The sequence below is a fragment of the Naegleria lovaniensis genome (assembly GCF_003324165.1).
Source record: "Naegleria lovaniensis strain ATCC 30569 chromosome Unknown tig013, whole genome shotgun sequence".
NCBI lineage: Eukaryota > Heterolobosea > Eutetramitea > Acrasida > Naegleriidae > Naegleria > Naegleria lovaniensis.
The window spans coordinates 239,370-267,340 of record NW_025407836.1 but is presented as its reverse complement, the minus strand read 5'-3'; the positions used below and the strand labels follow the sequence as shown (position 1 = coordinate 267,340).

Genomic DNA, 27,971 nt, shown 5'->3' with positions numbered 1-27,971 from the left:
ATGATGATGAAAAAGATATCCAAAAAACACAGAGCTAGCTTCCGATAACACGTTCAATAAATAGAGAGTGGTCGTACAAGTAGAAGTAGTTAAATACGCTCAACAACAACAAGATGTTTTTCGCTCCAACGAGAGGATGAGGGGTGATACACTCGAGTTTTGTGCCAACAAGAACCTGAAACTGACTTGCACCAATGTCCGTAAGTGTGCTTGTTGAATTTTCTTTTTGAACGGCTATGGACTTGTGAGGAAGGAGATCGCACTTGGCGAGTAGTGAGGCAATTCGATGGAGAAAATTAAGGGTAGAACGGACATTGATTTCAAAAACATGCCTCATCAGTTAGTTGTTGAGTAATTAGATCGGACAAAATTTGAAGGAAGGAAAACTAATGGTTTGGGGAAGAATGTTCAACATGAAAGAACCATGGTTTATCAATAGTTTAATCCAAATCATCCCAATTTCTGTGTTTCATCAGTGTAATTTGTTTTCAATACATTTATCTCGGATCTAAAGCAGTATCAAGTTCCAAGCTTTACAAAAATCAATCAAATGTCATTACAAAAAAAACTCATCAAAAAATTTTTCACTTCTCTCACCACAGTGGTGTCATCCTGGAACTCGATCCTTTTAACAAGTTTTTATATCACTCTCTTCCAAACTTTTTTCATTATTCTACACAATAACATCACTCTCCCAAACCAACATCCCAACAACAACAACAACAACACCAACAACAACAAAATGGTCGTCATTAAACGTCCACTCGAACACTTTGATCGATGTGGTTTCTCTCAAAACAACACGGGTGCTTCTCTCATTGAAAGTTCTCGCATCAGTGGTCACATGCTTCAAGGTCGAAATATGAACTCCATGACAGGTGTCTTGTATCAATTGTCAGCTCTTGCAACAACCGCTAGTGAAATTTTCAATTCATTATCAGAGAGTGCTCGTGGTACTTTTGATCGTATCAATGCATTAAATACTCGTATTCAACAAATTAACAACAAATTACCTGAATATGAACAATTTATGCATAACAATAACAACAAGTTACTCTTTTCAGCTTCAGGTTATGAATTAACAGAAGCAAATATTGCAGTCTTGTATCGAAAGGATCATTCGAACATTTCGAAAGAGAACAATCCATTACCTTTGAATTTACAATATACGAATGCGTGTTTGCCAGCTCCTGAATTTTCTCCTCTTCTCGATCAATTACATGAATGGAATTCACAACAACAACAAATGAATGGTTCCGATGAGCAAGGTAATGATTCGAAACAGCAACAAGGAGGTGCTTCATTACCCAAATACAAAAAGTGTATTGAAGCATATACTGATTCTAATTTCTTCTTTAATGAATGGGCCAAACGTGAATTGGAACGACTCAAGAAGGCCAAACAAAAGAGAAAGGAAGAACGTAAGAGACAACGAATGGAACGACAAAATGTAACAGTCACAAAAGAGAAGAAACAAGTCAAGCAAATGAAAATTCATCGTAAAAAGTACAATTCTGAAGGTCAAATTATTGATTCTGGTAATAGTAGTGGTGGTAGTGGTAGTGGTGGTAATCAAATGCAACGAGTGGCTTCCAGTGCACAAATGTCCAATTCCAATTCAAATGGATATCCACAACAAGATTCAAGTCCACGTCATACTCCTCAACAACAACAACAAACGTCCTCCTATTATGAAACTTCCTCACCAAACGCCATGATGAATCATTCATATGAGACATCTTCCTACAGTGCCGTACCAACTCCACCTCCAATGATGAATTCCACAAATTCAAGAAGTGTACCTCCTCCACCTCCAATGAATGGTGGTTATGGATCTTCTCCAATGATGAACAATTCCAATAATGGTTATTCTACACCTCCACCTCCTCCAAAGATGAATACAGGAGGTGGCAGTGGTGGTGGTTATGGAGTTCCTCCTCCACCATCCAATGTTCCAACTCCTCCACCAATGATGAATACTGGAAGTGTTCCTCCACCACCTCCAAAAGTCATGAATGTACCTCCTCCTCCACCAAGTAATAACTTTGTGGTGACACCTCCACCTGTTGCTGCAACAACTGGAGAAGGAAATATTGACATTTTGAAGACAGTCGAATCGAACAAGTCTCAAATGAATCGTGTGGCTGTCACTGGTCGTGCCAACTTGTTGGATGAAATTAGAACTGGTAAGGCATTGAAATCTGTTGCTGAAAGAAAATTGGAACCAAAGAAAGAGGAAGGAGGAGCTATGAGTGTGGCCGACATTTTGTCAAAGAAATTCGAAAAGGTCATGGGAGATTCGGATGATGAAGATTCTGATACTGACTTTTCTGATTCTGATTGGTAAATTATTGACATGTGGTAAATTGTTGACACCAACGAATAAAAAGAATTTGTAATTTTACAAAGGTCATGGTGTATTGAATGATCATTACACAGGATTATCGTGAAGATTAATCTTCATCGAAAGAAGTCTTACTGAAATTCAATTTGGTGACATTGGCCACACCTATCAACATGTTTCGATCCACTAATAAGACTCGCCCAAGTCTAGGATTTTCTGAATAAAGTTCTAGAGGAGCAAATTTGCGTGCTCGGCGGATCAATCGGATTCTTGTTTGAATGACTTGTCCCGCCTTCACACTCGGTGGATATGCCTTAACAACATTATTTTCAGTTCGTGCTGACATTATTTCTTCAATTTTACATAGATATCGGTAGGTCATGAAATGCATCTTGCACGTGTATCCCACTCGAATCTCATTAGATTCTGGTGTTTTAATAATTTTAGCAGTTGCTTCGAACGAATCGACATCTAGGGGCGACAGCCGTTCGTTTTGCTTATTGAAAATATTTGAATTCTTTACGTCGTAAATTCTACAACCTTTTAGTGCGATCCCAACAAAATCTCCAACAGTGGCATGCTTGATAGAATTGAATGCAATTTCCAAAGATTTGACAACCCAGACTTGTTTGGTTTTGGATAAACTTCGATGATGTCAGCTTCCCGCAGTATTCCGCTCTCAATTCTTGCAATGATCACAGTACCAACACCCCCTATTCAAATAGTAATCATTGACATCTCAAAGAGAGATTGATACACTTACCAATTCTAAAAACATCAACCGCAGCCATTTTCAGAGGTTTGTCTTGCAATTTCAAACTATCTTTGGAAATTTCCAAAGTTTTTAACGTATTCCACAAAGATTCTCCCTTATAGAAAGAAAATATTCCAGAGTTATGTAAAATATTTAGTCCAAAATCAACCGAAGATACTGGGATATATGGAACGTTTTTCCATCCCAATTTTCGTAATTTAGGATCCAAGCATGACACTATTTCCTTGAATCGGGAATGTAATTGTTGTGCTTTATCACACATATTCAAACAGACAATCATGTGGGGAATTCCAACAGATTTAGCTATACGCAATTGATTATTCAACGTTGAATCAAAGTTTTCAATTTCTTTTTCAAAAATGTTTTCCGTAACATCGATCACGAGTGCGGCGATATCTGCCAAAAAACAAGCCTTGATGAAACAATCTATTTTTTTCTTACGTGTCGAAACATCCATGAATGTTAGAATTTCTTTCTTATTTTCATCGCTTTTATGATGAATTGCGATTTGAATTTTTCTCGCACGCTCAGGATAGTTGGTTTTATGAGAGCAGTGTCTATACGCTTCCAGAATTTGGAGTTGTTTACTGGGTCGTAAATGTTCCTCCACATCTTGAAATAATCGATTCGCTGTTAGTTCAACATATCTCATATCATCATGGCATACCAAACATCCACACAGTGTTGATTTTCCTGAATTGGGTGACCCCATAAACAAGATGTTCTTTTGCGTAAAATGCTTTTCATTTTGTTGCATTTTTTTTGCTGGAAAGCAAATTCACCTTCCAAAGTTTATTGTTCAATTCTTGGGACAATGAAAGGATTCTTGATACAATCCAAACACAATTCAATGGCACGTGAAATGGGATCACAATCATGCTCATTGGCCTGTAGTTGTTGAGCAATGAGTAGGGCTTTTTTCTTGATATCTTCACTCTTCTCTCCTTGATGAAGAACACAATCAATCGCTTCATTGACCTTTTCATTGGTAATGTCTTTAAACAGAACTGGATACGAAGCAACACCCAAATCATACATTTTGTGAGCCCAGAATGGTTGATCCATAAAGACAGGAATCACCACTTGAGGCTTTCCTGATTTCAAAGCTGTGCCAGTTGTTCCTGCTCCACCATGATGAACAATACAGGCACATCGAGGGAAGAGCAAATAATAAGGACAATCTTTAATCACTAACAGACGATCATTGGCAATATATTGTTTGAGTGAGTTCAACAATTCTGTATAGTGTTGGATTTCTTCCTCAGTAAACTTGGAAAGTATCTCAAAGTGGTGCATGTTCAAATCTTCCATAATCTTGTCCATATCGGTCCAACCTGTTGTCGTAAAGGAATGGTTTATATGCTCCCTCATAGTCGACTTATTGAACAACTTACCACATGATAAAATGACTCTCTCATTTCTCATCAATACTGAACGAGTCAATTCAAATAACTGGAAAGGATTCAATGCAGGCATTGAACCAAACGATAAGAACACTGGCTCTGGTTTTGGACTTGCAAGAAAATTTTCAATTTCCAAATCTAAGTGATCATCCTCCAATTTGAGTTCGAAATATCCAGTCAAATGAATATTCTCTCGATACCCTTTTGGTTTCTTTCCACCAAAAGCAACATCGGAGAAGGCATAAATTATTGGCATGTTATACTTTTCTTTGAGGCTTAACCAACCCTCGTCTTTCATTTGGGCAAGTCCCAATTCTTGTCGTTGTTGATTGACCATTTCTTCTGTTCTTTTGAACGATGCATGATAGACCAATTCATAACTCGCCAAATTCTTCTCCTCGTCTCCCAAGCTTACAGGGGACAGGACACAAAATGGAAAATCAGATGTGGGTGCTTCTGGGACGAGACCAATATACACGAGTGGTATTTCATACCTTTCGCTTAGCATCCAAGCGATGGGCATTCCCATAGAGGAGGACATCAAGGTGTTGAATGGAGTTTCTTTGGCAATTTCAAATAAATCATGAGTGCATTGGCTCATTAGCATTTCATTTGGTTTGGCTGTTAGTTGCATGACTGTTGCAAAATTTCCAGTTCTCAGTGCTTCTTGTGTTTGTGGATCTGTATTGTTACATTTCCGTTCAAGGTGAATATCATGAACAAAATGATGAACAGATCAATAATTCCTACCTTGCATGGTTTCTTTAGGATTTCCTTTCAAACTCTTAAAAAGTAATGATGAACGGGTAGATTGAACTGCTTTCTCATACTGTTGTCTGAATACTTCGGGAGCGATGAGATAGACTTGTGCATTGGATGTGATCATTCGCTGTTGTAAGTCTAAACAAAAGGCCAGCAAAGGTTGAAAATCTCCTCTCGTTCCGATGGCGATCACTCCAATCGTTTGCGAACACGGTGGGTAGATGGTTTCCATTTTTTTGTTCTGTCGTATTGGGATAAAGTGAAGGTGACAAATTATCTGAAGGTGTGAGTGCAACTCGAAATGCAACGTAAGTTGAACTTATATTATTTACATTATGTCAAGTCCATATTATACAAATAAATGTTGTTGTTCACTCCATGTGAGGCAGCAATCCAGTTGAGGTATTGATAATTGCTACCTGAAGAGCCACCAAATGCAGCATTAAACCAATCTACATTGGTCATGGGTGAGAAGTCACTTGCTGAAACAGAGGTAGTGGATGAGGTATTGGTGGAGGCATTGGAATAAAAATCTTTTGTCATTAGGCAATGTGTTGGACTGTTGTGGAGTAGAGAGAACACTGTTCCAGGATAATTAAGGACAAACATTCGTTCGCTTGTAGAGCAAAGACTAATCTTGGTGTTGATCCAATTGGAATTTTGCTTTTCTGAGCCAAAACCAACTGGATTTTGTATCTGAATTTGATTCAATATTTTTCCTGTGTTATGTATTGACCATTCGATTAATTTACCGTCTGAACCACACGTCAAGACAGATGTTTCATTCTCACTGAAATGAACGTTGGTCACTCTCCATCGTGAGCTTTCCAAGTCCAAATGGGTTGTTGCTGCTTGGATGCAGTATCAAAAATTCTCACATAACCATCAGATCCAGCAGTTACAAGCATGGTCCCGTTATGATTAAATTTGATGTCAAGGATTGGCAAATTTTTAGGTTGGATAAGGTATTTGTTTTCTAATTTCAACTGATTCAAGTTATATCCAAGAAGCATTCCTGATAAACTGCTTGGAGAAGAGTTTCCAATATTTTGTGGTGTACCAGAGGATGCAGAACTGGAATCGGATTTTTGATAGCTGGAACAGCTCACTACACAATAATCAGAATTTCTAATTGAAGAGCCACAGCATGCAATAGCATTCACGCGTGGATAGAAAATTTCTGTACAAAATTCTGCAGTACATTTTCTCTTATCCAAGTCTAATATTTTCACCTTTCTGTTGTTTAATCCACACACAATAACGTTATTATAACCTGATGAAGATCCTCTTTTTCCATTGGATGTTGACCACCAATCAATACACATGGCTTTAGTTCCACATTCATACGTCTGTATGGATCCAAAAGATGTCGTGTTTCCAGATTCCTTATTAGCCAATAGAGACCAAATTCTAACAGTGTTATCTTTGGAGCTAGATGCCAAATATTTTCCGTCAAAAGAGAATTTAAGTGATGTAATGTAATCTTTGTGGCCAATAAAGACCTTAGTTGGATACACATGCTTAACATTAAACAGTTGAATATTATCAAAACGCTTGCTGACGTAATACCACCTTGATCGGTTGGTGTGCTGTTGCTTGCATTTGATGAAGAGACAGTACTTGGAGAATTAGGAGAGATGGAACCTTTTTGAGAAGGGGTAGTGGTAGTGTTTGATGCACTCTGTCTGGCTGATGAAGGCATGATAAGTGAGGAAAATGAGTGTGAAGACGGTATTCTCTTGTTCGGAGTTTGCTGCTCGTTGTGGTGACGAGAATGATTGTCAGTTGATGATGAATCAACGTTTCCAACAGGAGAATCGCTGTGTGAAATATTTCCTTCTCTTCGTATTCCAACTTCAGTTTCAAGTTTTGAAATGTATGCCTCTGCAGCCAGTAATTTGCTTTTCAATGTTTCATTTTCACTGATAAGAACGTCCAACTTCTTCTTGAGAACATTCAATCGATCTCTTTTTTCAGATTCCATCAATAATAAAGTTGGTTTCTCTACAGACATGACAGCAGTGGCGACAAAATTTTGTACACTCACATATAGCATTTCAGCCCATTTGTTGTGAAAATAAGGCTCCAATTCTGGCACGCATTGCTCCACAATGCTTAACACGCTAAAATTCTGCCCCACAATGGCAGAAGAAGAGGAAGCATTGGACTCTCTTCTTTCTCTCTCTAACGTTCCAGCATGTGAGGACAAGTCAGTACTACCACCATCAGAAATTGCACCGCCTCGAGGTGTTGAAGCTGTCACAATACTCCTCTCACTATAGGGAGTAAGTAGATACGGTAGTGCAAACCACTTGGTCCATTCTTGCTCTTGAATAAGTTCTGGACCGTATCTTTCGAAAAACTCTCTACACTCCCTAATTCTTCTATTCTGTGCACAATGGACCACGTAATACTTTTTAAGAGATTGTTCTAGTTTTCGGATGGTTTCATAATAGGATGATGTGCTGGAGGAAGCGTGTCGCCCTAATAACGAGCCAATAGGAGAGCTGTGGAGGTGAGCGGTATTGAATTATTACTCGTATGATTGTTAGCATTCGTTGTGGATGATGTTGGAAGGGCCGAAGAAGAGGGAGACAAAGAATCAGTGGTATTACTGGTGCTTTGTGAATCGAGATGAGTACTGCTACTGGTACTGACAGAGCTAGCGGATGATGAATTGTTCTGAATGATGGAAGAGGTGTTTGAAGGATCTCCACCATCTCCTCCGAAATTATTTGTTGATGATGATGAAGATAAATTACTATGGCCTGTTGATGATGATGAAGGCTTATTATAAAAACCCGATGACTCGTATAATTTTGAGAAGAATTGTTTTTCTAAATATCCCCAATAATCCATAAACGCATGAATTTCGTAATTACGAATATATTGAAATAATTGTTCGACAATCTTCTCGGTTTGAAAAGCCTTGTTCTTGTCCATTTTACGGTCCATTTCAAAATTGGTGAGGGTTCTATTGAAACCTCGCCAGACAAGATACTCTTTCAGCAACTGATCACAATGAATGATCGAGTTGTCTTCGTCAAGTGTGGAGGGCATTCTATTTAATTCGAAAATAATTTAGGAGTTAATTTGATGATATTTAAAATAATATTATTGGTTTCAGTACTGATGATGATCCCGAAAGTCCATTAAAGAGCGATGAAGAGTGTGAAAAATTTGCTTTGTATTTTTTTTGCTGATTCAACTCAACATGTTGGATTTCAGCGCTCCAATGTCAACCAAAACACACAAAGTGATCCAAACGGAAGCATGCCGGAGTTTGGAAAGACTCCATTCGATTGTGTTTCAACAACAGCTGGTTATTAATATTCTTTCACAAATCGAGCAATTCCAATAAATTTCAACACAAAAAAAATAATTGACATTTCCACTGTTCATCATCCAGTTCATTCTTTTGCTGAAACACAGTTTAAAAATTCATTTAAATGGACATTGTTCAAAAACCAAAAGCGAGTTTCGATGATGAGGTGCTTCCGATTCATTCATACTCTCCACCATCATCCTATCAAACAGCAATAATGACCGAGACTACCACCGCAACGAACACTCATACATCATCCAAAAAACAAAAGACGAAATTAAACACAACACTCGCACAACCATTACTCTCTCCCGAAGATAATGGAGATTACAGTATACAACAACCATCACATCAGCCTTCAACAGCTGCCGATGCGCAATCCCAATTTTGGCCATCTCAAAATTTCTCGGTATACTTTAGAAATATTTCATCTGTGTTCAAAAGACGAAAAATTGATGCTATTCAACGAGATAATCTCATCAATCAAGCCTTGAAAATAACGTTTGGAGCTACAGGGATATTTCTGATTGTTGTTGTTATTTCAATCTTTGTTGGCTTGATTACAATTTTATCATTACATGACTCTCATTATTTGAATGATTTTGGAAGTTCGGCATTGAGTTTACGAAGTGTAGATTTTGTTCTTTCTATTAAGGAAAAGAAGCAAGAATGGTTATCTTTTTTCCCTCTTGATAACACAGCTTCCGTAAATGTGAGTGTAGCCAAACCCAAAGTAGCAGCCTTGTCATGCCTGACTACTGGTTATCGAAACGGTTGCATGCTATTTATTGTGGACGTTCTTGGAAAACGTTCCCTTCAATCATTTAGTATTGCACCACTGACATATTTGTTTGAAATTGTTCATGTCTACAATATGACTGTGTTTATTGGATCAACCTTAGAAAATCAATTAACAGTTTTGAATACCGGTCAGACCATTGCACTAAATGGTGTCTGTAGAAGATTTTGCTTTGTGGTGGAACACAAGAATTTACTATTTTCTGGTAAGTGCTTTTGTAAAGTTTATCTGTGTTGCCAACTCGTTCGTTACAGTAAATCCAAGAAAGGAGGAGAACGGAAGTGTGCCACTTGATCTTGACATTTATGACATCTCTTTTGACAGGTCCACTTTAGAATTAACATTTAACAAAGTGAAAACTTTGTCTCTTCCTAATGTATTTATATACTCAGCTAAAAATCATTTTGTTGTGAGCGCATTTAAAATTGTGAAAAGGAATTTCGTTGTTGTTCATTACCAGTCTCCTAATTTGTTTAAAAGTAAGTTTCCCTGTAATTCTTTGAGGAAGAATACATTCGTCAACAGTTGATTTGAATACCTTAGAAATTGTTGGAAATACAACATTGAATTTGCCGGTTTGGCAGGTTGGTGGGACAGCTATGGTCATGCCTTACACCTCAAACCTGGATATTGACGATACTGACATTGTTATTTGGACCATGTACAAAACCAGATTCAACAATTTTGTTTTCGATAAGGACTTTAACGTGATATCGAATGGTCAAATTACACTAATGCTAGAAGACTCTGAGGCTCTCTCAAATACTGCAAGCTTTTCAAAATTAGAGAACAATGGCTTTGTATATTTGCAAATTGGAAAAACGGATGGTTATATTCTAACCCTGGCATTGCCAAATTTTCGGATTTTTATGGAGTTAATGATGTACGAACTCCTAAAAATACTATTTATTCATCAGGAACCTTTTTTTGGTACAATTCCACACTTATTTCTGAAGGAATATTTGTTGATTCACTTTTTGGATCGTACAAGAATATTTTGGTTCATGCCAAAACGAAGGGTGAGCAATTCAATTTGAAAATAGATAACTCTGAAGCTCAAGAGTTTTCTGTTGAGGATAATTTTGAAATATTACGCTTAGAAATAGGTAGATTTGACAAGTCAGTATTTGGAATTGGTTCGCGCACGATATCATTACTGCATCCTGTACAAGGCGAGTTTAAGAGAATTTGGGATTTGTATTTACCAGCTCCATCTAAAAGAATTCAAGCTTTCTATATTGGGGACTATCACATTTTCATGTTTGATGAATTGATGAATGTCTACAAGTTCGATGCATTGTATTTAAATCAGGTAGGTACCACTGATCAACCTTTCAACTTGTAACTTTTCGCAACTAATCTAAATCAGGAACAATATCTGGCATATCCTGATCAGAACGCTTTTTACTTTGATTCGATCGTAAAACGAGTGCCTGGACAAGAATTGTTGATGGTAACTGCAATCTCCTATTCTGAAGAGAATGAACGTAATAGCTTTCGAGTGAACTATGTGAATATGAGCTCGATGGCATGGATTGAAGGTCCTACAATGCATTTCACAGATTTGTTCTATGACTTTATTCCTCTCAATATCGACCCAACATACAAAATGGGATACTTTTTAGAGCTGTACGATGAAAAGACTTTACTTAGAAAAAGAGACCTTACTGATCCTAATCTCAAGATTGTTGTAGAACGAATTGCTACGGAATCATTTGAACCTTGTGAATTTATTTTTAAAGTAGTTTCATCCTCCAATTATTTATTTGTGGGTTGTGGATGTGTTTTTTATGTCTTCAATACTCGTACATTGGAACTGCATGCATCTACGTAAGTTATTTCTTTGCAACAACGTAAATAACCTTTACATTTGCAAAGTTTTATCAATCAATGCGATGTGAATAAGGAACCTACTTTTTACGATGAAGGTTTTGTCGACCTTTATTTAGAAAATGATAGATCCATACTTGCAGTTACAAACAGAGGTCAATTGTATAGATACAGACTTGGTGGATGGTCTAATCAACTCTATACTGAAACTACCTTTAGTATCAAAAAAGAGTCATCGAGCAATCAAAATTTCACACTGTGTTCCAACAGTGGTGTAGTGGTAGTTGGAGAATTGAACAAAGAATTGTCATACATATACTCGCTTGAAACTCTCACATCGTCCAGTAGAGGTATATTGATCTATTCGCTAACCTCTATTCTACTGGCCTCTTTGTGTTTTTCCACACTTTTTGGATTTATTTTCTACAAGACAAGAAATACTTTGTTGAGAAAACAAATGGCCGAAAAGAATTTCAAAGACAAGCTTGACAAAAGTGAATTTAATTATTCAGCATCAGGTTTATCCTCTTCCATAGTCATGATTTTTCAATCAATATTGAAGATTTACAATTTACTGAAAGAATATCTGAGGGAGCGTCAGGAGTTGTGTTCAAAGGAAGCTTCAAAGGTACTGATGTTGCAATTAAGAAGATGAAAATTACAGATACAGATGATCAAGAACAAGAAATATTTGAAAAAGAAGTATTTTTACTCAAATCTCTTAGACACCCCAACGTTCTTTCCTTCATTGGTGTTTGTATTGGTTCGAGCGATGAGTTGCAACATTACCAATTCATCATTACAGAATTCATGGACAATGGCAGTCTTGACCGATATATGCGAAAATTAAGAGGAAAATTCTACATGGAAACGAAATTGGATATTTTGATGGATATTTGCAGAGGAATGGTGTATTTACATTACAAGGTATGTTAAGACATCATGTATGAATAATGTTTTATATATTTCATTGTTATTAGGGAATTATTCATAGAGACTTGAAGCCTCAAAACATTCTTCTTACGAAGGAAGGAACAGCAAAAATTGGTGATTTTGGTATTTCTCGAGTTCAGAACACTCAAAATACAATGACAGGACAGACAGGCACACTCGAGTACATCTCTCCAGAGGTTTTGCAACAGATTAGGTATTCTGAAAAGGTATGTCCAATTTCATCAACATTTTGTTCTTTTTCAACTTGAACTTTTTCACAGTGTGACGTATATTCTTTCGCAATGATCATGTATGAGGTTTTATTTGAATGTAAACCTTATGAAAAGGTTGCAGACCTTAACATGTTCACACTTGCTTTGAAAGTTTTGGGTGGATTGAGACCATCCATTCCTTTTGACGAGGAGAACAATGATCAAGTTTTAGAGTTCATCAAGCATAATGGCATTTCTACAAACCTCTCTTCACACCATTTGGCACAAGTAATTCTTGACTATGTGCGCCTCATGAGACAATGTTGGTCGGCAGATGATGTGTCACGCCCAAGCTTTGAACAGTTGTTAGACAAATTTGCAACCATGAGAGGATTGTTGGACCATTAGCAAAGAATCTTTTCAAAATAAGGTTTTCTATTAATAATGGGGACTTCCTCTTCTTCATGATCATTGCCAATGGTTCGATTATTATTGCGCGATGTGGACATGACAAATCAAATAAAAAGCCAATACCTCACTCTCATACAACATGAATACAAAACCAGCAGCTTATTTCACTTCCTTGTTTTTGGTTTTGTTTGTTTGGATGATCATGATCTCTGTACGCAAACAAAGTGCTGACATGTCAAAACTTTTGCATTAACCTTGATCTGAAACCAATGAAGCTGGTTGTATCATTTCCGATCATGAATTTGTAAATATTAACTGTATTTTTGTACATTAATGAACAATGTGAATAAATAGACACCTCAACTCTAACCTTGTTTGGCAGATTGTCGTAACACTAAACATTGAGGAACATAACAACCTCCAAATTGAGGCAAAGGATATGACCATTGTCGTGAATCATCCATCTTGAAAGGATCATCCAAGCAAAGGGCCAATGATGATCGACGACACATGTCTTCTTCTTGAGCAAAACTTCCATTGGCATACCCTCCTCCAGGATGAGACAAACTTCCGTTCACTAACATGAGTGGATTTAAATTCAATTTTTGTTTTAAAGCAATGGATGTCTCTAAACAATCTCCAGCAATGACTTGAATAATGGTTGAATTAGAGGAACTATGGTTGTTTTGGACATTTTTGTTTTGTTTGGATGCGCTTGGAATACTTTTTCCAATATTCATGACTGATTGAAAATTGGAACAGTCAATACGTTGTGTGGATTTGATGGTTTTTTTCAACAAGTTAAAATCAATATGAATGACATGAGTGGAAATACCACTTGCTTCGTCCTCTGATGGATTGTTTTGCGATTGTAATAATTCTTTTTGATTCTTTTTTAAAGTCTTTTCTGAATTTTGTGTTTTTCGGTCTTCTTGAAGAACCTTTGATAATTCTTCATCATGCTTTTCATTGGAAATTTCCAAGTAATACTTTCCTTTTAAAAGCGTCAGTAACGTTTGCATTTGAATTAATTTATGAAAGGCTCTTCTCACGTTTGTAAAATCTTTCCATGGATAATCATAATAATAATACATAAAATCCTTTGCTTGAAAAAGATACTTGTTTAAGCACGATATTAATGTTTCATCTTCTCTTCCGGATGTATATTTCAATATTTGAGAATAAATTTCATCATGCGGAAGGTACTCCTTTGGAGCTTTACTAGAAGCAGTTCTTGCAGAAGCCAAGGATATTCCCAATACGGTGGGTGATGATGTCGATGATGATGAGGATGTTTTCTTACCCATCTCACTAATGATGCGGTCCAATGATAATCAATATTTTAAAAAGTATTTTTTTGTTGAATCAATTTGAATTTCTGTTTTGAATTTGAAGTTACCAAAGAAAAATCAACTCTGGCATTGAATGAACCATCATGTGTGAACATGTGATGTTGAATTCAATTTTATAATTTTTTGTATGATCATTTTCTTCGTATGACAAGTCTAATAATTAATTCTTGAATATTCTCTTTCTGAGGAGTGAAATAGGTCACGTCAAACAATAACTCTGGATATTGTTGTTCAAGAATTTCAGGCGCATTAGTAATGGTTTTGTTGTATCGTATCAAGTAATCATTTGTTAAAAATAACCAAAATTCTTTTCCGATATCATTTTCACTGGTCATTAAATTACTGAACTTGCCAGGACCGTCTGTCCAATCTATTCCAGTTGAAATTGCATTCCTTAATAATTGATACTCTTGTGAAAGGGGTTGAGGTTGTGGCTTGGCTTGTCTGTAATTAAGTAATACTGTTCTACAACATTGCTCTCACATGCATACATGCAAGGTTTGTTTGCGTTTGATTCAATACGTATTGGATTGGAAGGTTTGTGAAGAAAATACTTTTGGGATTTGATGCAATATAGTCCCTTCTCGGCACATAAATATTCAAATTCAATATCTTCTTGATATTTACGACATGGAAAGAGTATTCCATGATCAAAGGTTACTTTCACATTCAATAAAAATAAGGAGCATATGGTTGTACTATTAAGGAAGGGTTTGTAATGAAGGCCTGGGTTGTATCTATAAGCATCTTTTCGAATACCAATCATGGCAATTTTTTCTTTTCCTGGAGTAAAATATTTAACAGGATCATTGAGAGTGAGTAATTGCGTGGGGTCGTTACGAGAAACTTTGCCATTCAGTGTTTGTGTAAAGTTCTTTAAAGGTTGCGCCTCATCATAAACAATGCTTTCAATGGGTAGCAATACTTCCTCGAGCGAACATGGTGTCTTTTGAGTATTGGTAACTTTTTCAAAATGATGACAATTATCATCCATCATCCACACAAACTCGAGCTGCATAGCATAGGCCAGTATTTGAATGGTGAGTCGAGAGAAACCAGCTCCTCCAATATCATCTTTTAACTCATAATCCACAATAGTTTTGTCTTCCACATTATTGGTGTATTGAGCTGACCGTGATATAATCTCTTTTTTGTTACAAAGTGACGTTAATTTCTTCAAATCAATCACGTCAGGAAGTGACATGATGACAAAATCGCTTCCAATAAGGTCTCGATAACAATTGAATTCTTGACTTCTTACTACAACCACTTGTCTATAATGTGCGTTCAAGATGCTATTAAGATAAAATAGGCCACATGCAGAACGATTATAGGAAGGCATGAAAATCCAGCTTCTAATATCATTGCGATCAGTCAATGACGTCACACCACAAATCTTCTGTGGGTCACTAAACCGGAACCAATGTTTTTTGTTGTTTGGAATAGACATTTTTGGTTTTACCTTTGGGAAAATGTCATCTAAAATGGATGGCATGTCAAATTCATAAATTTCTGTATGTTGCACAATGTTAACTGCTCTAGTGTATGACATATCAGCCAGTCCATTATTCTTGCTTGTTATGACTAATGGATGAGAGCTTGATTGAGTGATGTTGCGTTTGGTAGTAGAGATGATTTTCCCATTTTCAAAATGTTATAGCTGGCAACACTTTTCAATAAATCATGATATCTTCCATCAAAAGTTTGGAATTTGTAGCGATCGATAGCTACTTGACCCTCTATACGTCTGATTAACGCCAATAATTTGTCCCAATGAAGAGCAGAGCTCAGTAAAGAACTCTCTACCCTTGAAAGCATGTGAATCATTTCGTGAGGATTGTGTTTGTATTCTTCATAAATGTCACTTCTTGTTTTGAGAACTAATTTTCCATACTTTCCAGGAGTAAGTGATTCATAAGAAGGAGTGTGTTTTGACAAGAATAATGATATGGTAGAATCCATTCAATTTGATCTCTCTGTACACTATCAACAATAAGTGTTTCATCTTCTTCAACCTGTTCTCCTGCATCTGGTACATCGATCATTCTTTTCATTCGATTCTCTTCAATGCCCTTAATCACTCTTTCAAGAAAATGCAGGAAACTGTCAGTTTTACCTAAATAGATCAACGAGTAGTTTGTCATAGTCGTTGTAATAAAGGATAAAAAGATTGAAATACCTACCAATTTGAGGCTCTGCAAATAAAACCAATCTGTTTTGATGACATTGTTTTTGTGAAATGTCTTGTTTTGGAGCTCTTCCACAGTCGTATGAAGGTGGAACTGCCTTGTCTCCTTTTACCTTCTTTCCATCCACAGCTTGCATTGTTCTTCTGCAATGTGTGACCATATCCAATATTTTTGTCCGCTCGTTTTCTTCATTTTGATCATGTAAGCATCGAGTTTCATGTTTGTGTTTCCCATGGAAGTGCCATTCTTACACTTGTCTAAATCTTTATAAATGGCATCAGTGACGAGAGCAATAGGTTTCTTATCAGTATCATCAATATATCGACAAAGACGACCGAATTCTTGTGTAAAGGAAGAATAGTTTGGTAAAGAGTCTCCTTTTGCTCTCATATCCAAACAATCGAAACTCTGAGGGAAAGTATCTCCTTGTCGACCTTTGGCAACCAAGATTAGAATGCATGGGAAGTTTTGAAGATTGATGTATTCTAAGGATTTCTTTTCTTTTGAGAGTCTTGCTGGGTTCTTTTGAAAGAGTTCATAATCTTCTGTGGATAGGATTTTTTCTGCTAATTTCAATCTAGTTACAACGGATAGCTGATCCAATGTGAGAGGTTTTTCGCCAGTGTCAATCAATACGTCAGGCAAGATATAGCCTGATAATGAAGCTAACTTTGTGACTGAAAATTTGAGCATGGAAACGACAGTGTTTGCAAATTCAGTGGTTGTAATTCTAAGGATTTTCATTTGGCCTGAAATAGATTTAGACCCATTGATCTTTCCTGACTCTAAAAGATCATGAACAAGTTTGCCTGTGTGACTGTTACCACTAACTCGGACACTCATCATCTTTTCAAAACTTTCCTTAACCTTTTTCTTTTTTCTTTCAAAAGTTCTGTTATTTATCGAATTGCATGTTACATCATGAATTAATAACCATCAACTTACTTTTTTAACTTTTCATTCATCAATTTTAAGCCTGACTTCAAATCTTGTTTCTTTTGCTTCTTTGTTTTCTTTTCCTCAAACACATTGTCTTCATCGTCAAGATATTCATTTTCAAATACTTTCTCTACTTTTTTAAGGCCTCCGTACTTTTGGGCCATGTAAAACACGTACAACAATTTGCACAAGGAAACGTATAATTTGTGTTCATCAGTAGTAGAAATAGTGTCAATACTCAAAAAATGATTAAATGCTTCAGAGATAGTACACAACTTGTGATCAACTGCTTGAAAAATAAACCAAAAATGATAATCTATAGCAAGCATAATGGGTCGAAGTGTGATACTAGCAGCTTTAACGTTTCGCAAAATACTTTCAAACTCCACATCTGCCATAATTGTGTAAATGTATGTCATAATTGTAACATGAATTTCACTTACCTTTTAACACTAGATCTTCACCGGATTTGATGGAATTAATGTAATCTTGTTTGCTGAAATATCGTTTTGTTTGAAAATCTTGTGCAGTTCGTTCCAAAATTGTTCTCTTTTGAACGTCATGCCAACAAATAACATTATATTCTTCATATTCCGTATATTTTCTGAACTCCCAATCATTCATGCTAACTTGAAGCGAAGGGTTATCGACAGGACAAAATGTTACCATCCATTTGACAGTGTCAAAAATCTCCACAAACGATTTGTCTGCCACTTGTAAATTCCCTATTGGTTTTTTCAGTTTGAAAATGTTCTTTGAATAGTTAATTTTCTTTTTTTCTCTCGTACTTAGCTCAATTTGTAATTGTTTGTCTGAGGTATGTGAGATGAGCATGTGATTCGATTCGTCGTAGTGAACAATGTCATCAACACTAAAATCGCCAATTTTGCCAGTCAATACCTTCACTTGTTGCAAATATTCTTCTTTATCATATATGAGCTCAATATTCTCTACTCCATTATGATTTCCTAAATGAGGTCTTATTAGATATCCAAATCCAGCTTCTCTAAATTCAGTTTGATGACTTTAACTTTGGTGCCTTTTGAAATTGATACACCAGTATCTTTTAGAATTTGCTGTTTCAGTTCATACACTTCAGGAACATTGGAATCGACTGAAATTACATTATAGGGTGTAGCGCTTACAAGCAACACAAAAAAGTTGTTGTGTTTCAATGCCAATGCGTCATTTACAATGTTGTCGTGAGCTCCATCTTTTGTGATAGCAAAATGACATTCATCGGCAATGACTATGAACAATGTGTCTTGTTCCTTTTCAATCCTATTTCTAAAGGCCTCGAAGATTGGCAAATGATCCTTTCTGTACTTGATTGAAACAGAAGTGAGCTTGGTGTTTGGAGGTAATATATTGGCTCTTTCTAGTCTTTCCATGGTTTGATACCAAAGAGTGTTTTGATCTGGAGTGCAAACAAGGAAGCATAAATGGTTGAATTGCTCAAAGTTGGTTTGGCCAATGATGGATTTCATTCTTTCATAGAGGGTGTGAGAAATTACTCTTTGCTCATAGAATACATGTCTATGCACAACATTCACATCCACACGACCGGCTAATGCATTCATAAAGCTCTTTGGCAATATTCCGCTTGCATATATAGTTGTTTCATCTTTCTCAGTGTACTTTTGAATGTCATTCTCAAAGAGACGCAAATTTTCACAAATAACCTTCTTGTAATTTGTGGATTTGGGAGTCTTCAATTCAATGTTATACTTCTTCTTTGGATTGTTTTCAAGAGAAAATGTGAATATCAAAGTGAGTTCTTCTGTTGTCTCTTTCACTTGAGTTTCTTGCTCAATGACTTCTTCCATCTCTTCTTCCTCTTGTCTAGACACCATTTTGTAAATAATGGTTGCAATTTCCTCAATAAAAGATTTACGTTTCATTATAATTTGAATCGTTGAGGATTCAGTGTTGTATTGATATTCCAGGGTTTCATTATAAATCTTTGTATCACGTCTTAAATCATACAGGCCTTCAGAACATTCACAGCTTTGCAAAGCTTCTTTCATGCTGTCGACAAGGTCTGCAAAACTCGTGATGTCATCTGGTGACATGGCAGTTAACACAAATGCAGCATGAAATCGAAAGAATTTCTTGGAATCATCCAGTGCTCCTTTCCATTCAATCAATTCATTCAAAAACTTATTTCCATCGATCAAAATATTTCCGTTTTCCTCTGATACAATATCTTTATCCACCTCCGTTTCTCCATCCATGAGGCAACAAATACGAAGCGTGAGCTGCTTTGGTATTTTACCAAAATATATTTGTTTCATCATTTCAGTGTTCGAGAGTGCATCTTTTGATTTGGAAATTTCCATTGCAGTGGGAGAGCTGGATGGAATCAAAGGCTCTTGAGGTTGGTCCGCTTGTTTCTTTTTCTTCTTTTTCGGAGTGGATTCCTTCTTTATATCTACGGAATCAGAAGATTTCTTCTTTCTCTTTTTAGTGTCTTGATCATCATCCTCTTTCGATTTTTTCTTTTTTGTTTCTTTTTTTCTTGACCTTCTTTTCAGCCAAAGTTGAGGAGGATGCCATGCATGTACGAGTAGCAACTTGTACTGGTAACGTACCAGCCGCAACGGGAAGAGGAGTGTTTGAAAACAAACTTGTCGTCATTGGAACTAACGCGTCCGTACTGATCGATGAGGGTGAAAAGCCATTACTACTAAAGCTGCAAGTGGTTGTTGGTGTGGTGAAGAGTGATGATGATGGTGTTGAGGGCAAGCTAATCCTCATGCAGGGAGAGTTTGTGGTCATTGTGTCATCTTTCTTGTCGTCATGTGTTGTTGTTTCAACCATGATTGAACTCGGATGATTACTATACTTCATCGATGTTTGGTTGAATGGTGGGATCACAGGGGTCGATACTGGCCTGTTGTTGTTGTTGTTGTTGCTGTTGGTACTGATGAAGGTTGTTGCGATCGATGAAGGCTGAGCCACAGCGAGAGGAGAGAGGCTACTACTTTTAACTGAAGATGGAGATGAATTCATAGTGGCCAAGTTTGAAGAATTCTGGAGCGGTGATGATGAAGACAAACTCGCATGATGATGACTGTTTGGAAGAGTCAAAGAGTTGGTCATGATTCTGGAGGCTTGACTTGGGGCGTTACTATTCATGTTCGAGCTTGTGGCTGGTGTTGTAGGCGTGTTAGCACTCGGAGGAGTTTGCTGGTTTTGATTCATTTTTGTTGATTTTTTCAACTTGTCTCTTGTCAAAAATCAAAATGACTGGAATTCATTAACCTCAGAGATCAGAAACGTTCACAGAGGTGGTAGAATTCGTCATGGATACAACATCATCCTTATCCATACGAAAAGTTACTAATTGTTCAGAGCCATAATTTCTGGTTCTTGATTTGCTAACAGATCTGCAAGATCTTGATTTGTTTGTTTCTTGAATAACTGCAGCGGCAGCAACATCCATAAAATTCTAATAATTCACTCTTGTCGAATTCGATCACAGAAAGTCCAATCATTAAGGAAACAAGTAATGCATTCGTCAGGAAAATAAAAACTCCATTCGTAGTGTCATTTAAAGGTGCATTCATGAATGCTGTCACTGAAAATGATACACTCATGAAGGTGAGAATGAGAGATGCGAATATAACAAATCGTAAAAACTGACATTGTGTTGGAAGAATTGTTTAGAAAAAAAATTGTGAAATCATCATCATCATGATGATGAGGTATACTTACTGAGGTGTGTATGAGCTTAATATCAGACATTCTTGAAATGACTACGTTCATCCAAATGGCAACTCCAATAAATGCTGTAAATGTCAAAAAAAATGACACTTGATGTGAATTCTTAAAATTCTCACCAATACTACTTACACAACACTGCAAGTATTCCTACACCTGATTGAACATAATTCAAAACATTAATATTGTACGCATTCAATGACCAAGAATCAGCTAAAAGTCCCAAAGAAGCGCCCACCATTGCTGTCAAAACGAAAACAAATCCAACAAACAGTAATAGATAACTACAGTAGGCTGATGTCGTTTGTTTAGTTTTCAAATATCGAACCAAATAAAACCAATACAAAATCCAAGTGAGTAGACTGGTGTAGGCACAAATTAGACTCACATGTTGCATGATCACAAACATGCCACTAATGTTGAGAATTAAGAAAATGTATGCAATCACTGAGAAGGTTTGGGAACAGTATACACATGAAATTGTATAGGTGTTTCGCCATTTGCGATTCTTTACAGCTATTACTGTTTTTGGTAAACATACACAAAGTAAGATACCAAGAAAGATAAAAAATGTGCTAATAAGCCAATGTAAACCATGGCATCACTTAGAATTTCCTCTTGGTTAGTATACGAGCAATAAAGACTAAAATAATTGTCTTTCACACAATAACACATAATGGTATAGGATCGATCAAATAATGAAACGCCAAAAACAATTGGAATTCCAAATTGTAAATATCCACAATATTTGATCGATGACGGAAATTCAGTTAGAATATTAGATACTGTTGCATCAGCAATTTGACATCCATCCTGTACATAATTAATTTTCGTGGCAATATTACAATATCTACAATAATTAATCCAATCATAAATTGACGTTTCACCATTGGTATTTCCATGAATATAACTTTCTAAATACTTTTCACGAGAATGACATAATAAACTCGAACAATTTAAATTCAATAGCTGTTCCCACTTGTGGACCACTTGACAAATGTCTCTGTCGTGACTTGGACTAAATCGTTCATACAATACTTCTTTACCTCCTACAGTGGGTCGAATGAAATACAATGATTGTGGAAATTCAACTTTTTCACATGAAAATGAATTTGGAATATTTGTGGTAATGTCTTGATAAAAATTAGTATGAATCATGTCGATGGATAAATTCGAACAGAATTGCATTCGTTGTGAAAATTCAACAGTATCTGGATAAATATTGCTTCCACGATATTGCTTGGATGGCTTGGCCATCATGATGAATAAATTATTTTCGGAAGAACTCTCCATAGTAGTAGTGGAATTCGGACTGACCAATGTAACACTCATGATCATGATAAGAAACAAAAGCACGGCAGCATGATTCGATATGATTTAAACATTTTTTCAAGTTGAAGAAACAAGACGATTCGTCATTTGACTCTCTCGTGGATCCACACAGGTTCCAACATGGAAAATTCTGTCACTCCAAACATAATTTGATTGTAAATTGTAATGAACAATTTATTTGACAAAAAATGAAACGATCCGTACGAACAGAGGATATTCTTGCATTTGAAGGTGCTTGCCGAAGAGGTGAAACACAAACGGTGAAAGAGTTGTTGGAATCGGTCGTAGAAGTGGATCGGACGGTATTAGTGAATTGTTCAAAATATGAAGTGAGTTTTTAATTGCGTTTGTTGTGGAAGATTGATCGGAATTTAATGATCAATTGACTAAAGACTTATAATGTAAGAGTTGTTTGGTTTTAAAACAGATGATGGATTATTTTGAATGTAGAATGTATGTATGAAAGGGTACACTCCAGAAATTAATGAAATTGATTCTTCGATAATTTCGGTAATTTAGACAGTAGGTTTTTTATTCATCAAGTATGTCACTTATCATGGAAAACACAAATCCTGTTGATAATGAACGACAGCCTCCAATAATGTTTGCATTATGGACCAATCGAAATGATATATTTCGATATTTATTAAAAGAAGGATATGTGGATGTAAACGCTCAAGATGTATGTTGAAAAGATCCAAAGTTGTGAAAGATCACATCAATAATAGTTGGTTCGTAGAAAGTACATTGATGTCTATTTCTTATTCTTCGTAAAGACAAAAGTAAGATTATTATTATTACTACTCAGAAATTTTTTAAAAATTACAATTCAGAATGTATGTACCTAATATTGAACATGTCAATGCATTATTTCCATTATAGACATTATTACATGTAGCTTGTATTAAGGGCAATTTAGAGGCTGTTTCTTTATTAGTGCAATATAATTGTGACACGACCTTGAAAGATATTGTAAGCTTCAAAATTATTCTCTTCAATTAATATCTGTCAACTTTTGAAAAGACTGGAAAAACTGCGTGTGATCTTGCAGAACAAAGAGGACATTTAAAACTCATGACTGTCATTCGTGGAAAGGATTTTGCCAAGAAATTGCATCATTCCTTACAAAAACACCTTCACAAAATTACATCTTTAACAGATATTTTCTTTCAAGCTTTGGATTAACAACTACTACTGGATATTTGTAAAATTACCCAAGCAAGTCACCCATTCAATCAATTCATAATTCAATGAATTTTATTTGTAAAATTACCCAAGCAAGTCCGATTTTGGTGCGCAAATTTTGTTACTGCAAAAAAAAATGTCCATTTTGAAACGTTCTCTATGTTCATGGTCTTCCAAGGCTTTGAACGTTGCTAACCGCAGCGTTACTGGTACTCATCGTAATTTGACCTCTTCCGTCATGATGGCCATGAATCAATCATCATTAAATTTTGGAGTTTTTACAACCTATAACAACCACCGAAGAGAATTTTCTATCAATCATCATCAAAGACTCCTTCCACCAACAACACCACAAGAAGATAAGTCTTCCGATAAATCAAAGCAAGGAAACACAAAAATCAAGGCTCTTGTAGTAATTTTAGCAGGAGCTGCCTCCATTCTCGTGGCATCTAGTATGCTCGCTGATGATGTTAAAGCAGAAGAACAAGCAACAGCAGAAATCGGAAATCCACAAAGCACAGTACGTGATGAGGAATCTAAAAACCGATATGAAATTGAAGATGGTATCAATATTTTGAGAGAAATTCTGAAGGGAAAGGATAAGAGCCAATATAGCATTACCCTCTACCAATATCAAGTATGTCCTTTCTGTTGCAAGGTGAGAGCTTTCTTGGATTACAATGAAATTCCATACAAAATTGTAGAAGTTAATCCATTGTTCAAATCAGAAATTAAGTTTTCCAAAGACTACAAAAAGGTACCGATTGTAGTGGTTGAAGGACTTTTAAATAATCAATTGAATGACTCATCTAGAATTATTACACACCTTAATGATGTTGTTGACACATCTGGAAAGATGAACACAGCAGACGTTGTAAAGTGGAGAAAATGGGTGGATGACACTTTTGTACACACTCTCGCTCCCAATATTTACAGATCCAATGAAGAAGCAGTAGAAGCATTTGAATATATTTCAGAGCAAAATGGTTTTGGATGGTGGCAAAAACAAGCCGTTCTGTACGGAGGATCGTTCACAATGTATGCTGTTGCAAAGAGACTCAAAAAGAAATATGGAATTGATAACGAAAGAGAAGCCATTTACGCATGTGGAAAAAAGTGGGTCAATGAAGCACTTGATTCTTCAAAAGGACCATTTCATGGAGGAAACGAACCAGATCTTGCAGATCTTGCTGTGTATGGAATTTTGAGCTCAATAGAAGGACTAAGAACATTTAACGATTTGAGTAAGGAAGTTCCACAAATTGGTGTTTGGTATCACACCATGAAAAATGTTGTCAACTCCCACAAGCAAAATAAGCAAAACAAGGCAAATTAAATATTACTGGTAATGGATGTTTGAATGAACCGGCTTTTAAGTGAAATAAACTACTAATTTCTTAATTTTTTTACATGTAATTACTTTTATTTCAAAATTGTTGTTCTCAAAAATCCAATTAATTCTTTTTAACTCCCAACAAAGCCTCAACACTCTCACGGAAAACTCTGGTGTGAACGTCAACATCTTCCTCAGTATGATCAACACAAATGAGAGCCATGTTGTGGAAAGGAGTCATCAAAATACCACGATTCAAGGCATACAAGTGCATGTATTGATCCAATTCAAAGTCACACACTGCAGCAGCTTCACCACCGTTCACTGGTTCTGTAGTTCTGAACCAATATTCAGTTCTGCATCCAAGACGCTTGACAATCCATGGAAGGTTATAGTCTGCAATAACTTTTTCAACACCCTCACAGAATTTCTTTGCCAAACCAATGGTGTATTCATAATTCTTAGGTGTTAAGATATTTTCCAAAGTTGCTCTCATAGCAGCAACAGAAAGTGCATTTCCTGCCAAAGTACCACCAATACCACCAACATCGATACCTTCGAGATTGAGAGCACTTCTCAATCGATTGGCCACTTCTTCACTGAGGCCATAGACTGCAGTTGGAACACCAGAACCAATAGCCTTACCAATAGTAAACAAATCTGGTTTGAGATTCCACTCCGATGTGCAACCTCCAGGACCAGCTGAAATGGTGTGTGTTTCATCAATAATCAACAGAGTTCCATATTTAGTAGTGAGTTCTCTCAACTTTTCCAAGAATCTAGGTTGTGGCATGACAATTCCGATATTTGTCATGGCTGGTTCACATAACACAGCAGCAACATCACGGTCAGCCAAAGCCTTTTCCAATCCTTCCACATCATTGAATTCAACAACTTTGGTTGTATTCACAGGATTGGTTTGTGGACCAATATTTGTGGAACGACATTGTGCTTGTCCATCCTCTCCCAAAGTAATAAAAGCTTCATCCACAGTACCATGATAGCAATAATTGAACACAAGAATCTTGGGTCTCTTGGTAATATGACGAGCAATACGGAGAGTAAATCGGTTAGCATCGGTAGCAGAAACAGCTACTTGCCAATAGGGAAGACCAAAACGTTTCTTCAATTCATCTCCGACCCAAATTGCATTTTCATTGGGCAACATGTAGGTAATACCATTACGTAATTGTTGAGAAACAAATTCAACCACAGCATCGGGTGAGTGTCCAGTCATGGATCCAGTATCTCCCAAACAAAAATCAATATATTTAATTCCATCCAAATCAGTAAAGTGTCCTCCTTTTGCTTGTTGTACAAAGAGAGGATGACCTCCGGTCCACTTCTTCATCCAGTGCATTGGAACACCATCTAAAAGGCTGTTCTTGGCTTTCTCAAAGGCTTCTTTACATTTTGGATGGTTCTTCAAGAACAAGGCTTCTTCTTCAGCGTAGAGCTTCTTGAGGTGTTCTCTATCGATGGTAGCGTGTGATGTCATCTTTGAGTTCAGCAATTGGGAGCTGTGAATACGAGGATTTTTTTTGTGGCTTCACTGGAATATTTGAGGACTTACAAAAAAGACTTTCAACGATTGGATCCATCAAAACCTCGAGGATCGTGATTGACACGTGTGAGAAGCTGATAATCATGGACTATCCTACTTGGTGTTTGGGAAATTAATGATGCTTCTGGTTATTATTGACAGCAATTTGGTGTGTAATTTTATTTGGTTGTTGTGGGTGTTGTGTTGAACGAAACAATAACACATTTATATCGTCTTATTCATTACAAAATTTGACTCAAGCAAGCCACTTCACTCTTCAATTCTAACAAAATCTCATATCCCATGGTACATCGTTTGGGCTCATACTGTACCACTGATGCAATCATTTCTTTGAGAGGTTCTACATTCATCAAGTGAGCACTCTTCACTCGACTCTGAACCATCTTTCGCGGAGTTTCAGGTTCCGACGATGAATGGGTTTGTGGTTGGGATGGACTTGACTTGTTTGACGAAATATTGAGCTTTGGTTTGTACTCACCCCGCAAGATGAGATTCAGAACTTGATAAATTAGTCGTTCCAACCGAACCATTCTCGTTTCACATTCGGTGCAATTCAATGACGATGATGTGCTATGAGAATTCATTGAGGTTGGAGAGGTGTTAGTTAGGCTAATTGAGTTCATACTATTTGACATCTTGGAACCTCTAGAAAGAGGAGAGAAACCAGAAGAGTTTGGTGAGGAGTTGGGTATTTCATCTCCAAAACTAATGCTTGAGGTATGTCTTGGGCTGGAGACACAATCGTCTTCTAACAAGATGAAACTACGTTGTTTTGATACTGGAGGATGGTTCTTTGGACTTGACGAAACGGCAGATGTGGAATAGGAGGATACTGAGCTCGAGAATTGATTCTTATTCGTTGAGGTTGACGATGTGATGGAAACCTTTGAAAGTGGAGATCGCGTATTACTGTTAGTATGGTCATTGATCACAGTTACTGTGGATGGAATGACTCCATAGTTATGATGAAGATAAACGAGAACGGACTGATGTAAGTCTTGTAATTCCTGAAGGAGATCTTGTGTGGAACCTCTTCCTGTTGTTGTTGTTGGCGAGTGCTGTATCAATGTTGAATGATCAGACATGCTTGTTGTATTGATTGAGGTGAGTCTTGGTGGAGAGGAGGTACCGATGAGCATGGTGGATAATGTTGTTGATAATGAATGAATTGTTGTTGTTATTGTTAGAGGCTTTGATGAGGTACAAATTGATAGTGTTCGCTTGAATTGGAATTGTGGCGAATTGTGCTCCGGATTCAATCAGGAGTGTCAGATGTGATGGTAAATTCAAATAGTGATGGTGAGGGTGCAGATTCGCAGGTTAGGTGTTGTGGTAATTTGTTTGTGAGTGTTGTATGAGGACCAAAAACGAGAAATTCTTGTGCTTGTTTCTTTGATCATGAAGAGTCCTTTTATGGGCTCAAAGGTGGTTGAATCGTTTTCATGATGAGGAAATATTCGTCGTACATGACACTATGTTGCCTTTGTGTGATCTCGAGTTGAGAAGCGAAAAAGGACAACATTGAAATGCATTTGCTTAGCTCTCATGGTCTTTACAACA

The 27,971-nt window shown here is 36.7% G+C and overlaps 12 protein-coding genes across 12 annotated transcripts; 4 read left to right on the top strand and 8 right to left on the bottom strand.

Moving 5' to 3' along the window:
• Positions 1-742: 742 nt before the first annotated feature.
• Positions 743-2,347, top strand: C9374_001950 (uncharacterized protein; the record flags this gene model as incomplete). Its single annotated transcript, XM_044691314.1, has 1 exon — positions 743-2,347. One exon carries the CDS (start codon positions 743-745, stop codon positions 2,345-2,347), a length of 1,605 nt encoding a protein of 534 aa, XP_044550907.1.
• Positions 2,348-2,887: 540 nt separating this feature from the next.
• On the bottom strand, positions 2,888-3,876 carry C9374_001949 (uncharacterized protein; the record flags this gene model as incomplete). Its single annotated transcript, XM_044691312.1, has 2 exons — positions 2,888-3,057; positions 3,108-3,876. The coding sequence occupies 2 exons, from the start codon at positions 3,874-3,876 to the stop codon at positions 2,888-2,890; spliced, it is 939 nt and encodes a 312-aa protein (XP_044550906.1).
• Positions 3,877-3,911: 35 nt separating this feature from the next.
• On the bottom strand, positions 3,912-5,516 carry C9374_001948 (uncharacterized protein; the record flags this gene model as incomplete). Its single annotated transcript, XM_044691311.1, has 3 exons — positions 3,912-4,453; positions 4,514-5,203; positions 5,273-5,516. 3 exons carry the CDS (start codon positions 5,514-5,516, stop codon positions 3,912-3,914), a joined length of 1,476 nt encoding a protein of 491 aa, XP_044550905.1.
• A 101-nt stretch (positions 5,517-5,617) lies between these two features.
• C9374_001947 (uncharacterized protein) lies at positions 5,618-8,344 on the bottom strand (the record flags this gene model as incomplete). Its single annotated transcript, XM_044691310.1, has 4 exons — positions 5,618-5,980; positions 6,163-6,767; positions 6,854-7,714; positions 7,822-8,344. The coding sequence occupies 4 exons, from the start codon at positions 8,342-8,344 to the stop codon at positions 5,618-5,620; spliced, it is 2,352 nt and encodes a 783-aa protein (XP_044550904.1).
• A 389-nt stretch (positions 8,345-8,733) lies between these two features.
• C9374_001946 (uncharacterized protein) lies at positions 8,734-12,791 on the top strand (the record flags this gene model as incomplete). The annotated part of the gene is made up of 9 exons (XM_044691309.1): positions 8,734-9,613; positions 9,663-9,887; positions 9,934-10,236; positions 10,326-10,720; positions 10,778-11,238; positions 11,287-11,756; positions 11,801-12,165; positions 12,219-12,398; positions 12,453-12,791. The coding sequence occupies 9 exons, from the start codon at positions 8,734-8,736 to the stop codon at positions 12,789-12,791; spliced, it is 3,618 nt and encodes a 1,205-aa protein (XP_044550903.1).
• Positions 12,792-13,159: 368 nt separating this feature from the next.
• On the bottom strand, positions 13,160-14,101 carry C9374_001945 (uncharacterized protein; the record flags this gene model as incomplete). The annotated part of the gene is made up of 1 exon (XM_044691308.1): positions 13,160-14,101. The coding sequence occupies one exon, from the start codon at positions 14,099-14,101 to the stop codon at positions 13,160-13,162; it is 942 nt and encodes a 313-aa protein (XP_044550902.1).
• A 176-nt stretch (positions 14,102-14,277) lies between these two features.
• On the bottom strand, positions 14,278-20,478 carry C9374_001944 (uncharacterized protein; the record flags this gene model as incomplete). Its single annotated transcript, XM_044691307.1, has 9 exons — positions 14,278-14,590; positions 14,638-15,730; positions 16,041-16,262; positions 16,330-16,358; positions 16,448-17,227; positions 17,281-17,665; positions 17,718-18,242; positions 18,332-19,783; positions 19,866-20,478. 9 exons carry the CDS (start codon positions 20,476-20,478, stop codon positions 14,278-14,280), a joined length of 5,412 nt encoding a protein of 1,803 aa, XP_044550901.1.
• A 176-nt stretch (positions 20,479-20,654) lies between these two features.
• On the bottom strand, positions 20,655-22,329 carry C9374_001943 (uncharacterized protein; the record flags this gene model as incomplete). The annotated part of the gene is made up of 4 exons (XM_044691306.1): positions 20,655-20,915; positions 20,992-21,065; positions 21,130-21,410; positions 21,539-22,329. 4 exons carry the CDS (start codon positions 22,327-22,329, stop codon positions 20,655-20,657), a joined length of 1,407 nt encoding a protein of 468 aa, XP_044550900.1.
• A 188-nt stretch (positions 22,330-22,517) lies between these two features.
• Positions 22,518-23,514, top strand: C9374_001942 (uncharacterized protein; the record flags this gene model as incomplete). The annotated part of the gene is made up of 6 exons (XM_044691305.1): positions 22,518-22,658; positions 22,722-22,730; positions 22,922-23,011; positions 23,106-23,165; positions 23,212-23,301; positions 23,353-23,514. 6 exons carry the CDS (start codon positions 22,518-22,520, stop codon positions 23,512-23,514), a joined length of 552 nt encoding a protein of 183 aa, XP_044550899.1.
• Positions 23,515-23,650: 136 nt separating this feature from the next.
• C9374_001941 (uncharacterized protein) lies at positions 23,651-24,850 on the top strand (the record flags this gene model as incomplete). Its single annotated transcript, XM_044691304.1, has 1 exon — positions 23,651-24,850. One exon carries the CDS (start codon positions 23,651-23,653, stop codon positions 24,848-24,850), a length of 1,200 nt encoding a protein of 399 aa, XP_044550898.1.
• Positions 24,851-24,968: 118 nt separating this feature from the next.
• On the bottom strand, positions 24,969-26,345 carry C9374_001940 (uncharacterized protein; the record flags this gene model as incomplete). The annotated part of the gene is made up of 1 exon (XM_044691303.1): positions 24,969-26,345. One exon carries the CDS (start codon positions 26,343-26,345, stop codon positions 24,969-24,971), a length of 1,377 nt encoding a protein of 458 aa, XP_044550897.1.
• Positions 26,346-26,632: 287 nt separating this feature from the next.
• Positions 26,633-27,550, bottom strand: C9374_001939 (uncharacterized protein; the record flags this gene model as incomplete). The annotated part of the gene is made up of 1 exon (XM_044691301.1): positions 26,633-27,550. One exon carries the CDS (start codon positions 27,548-27,550, stop codon positions 26,633-26,635), a length of 918 nt encoding a protein of 305 aa, XP_044550896.1.
• Between the last annotated feature and the right edge of the window lie 421 nt (positions 27,551-27,971).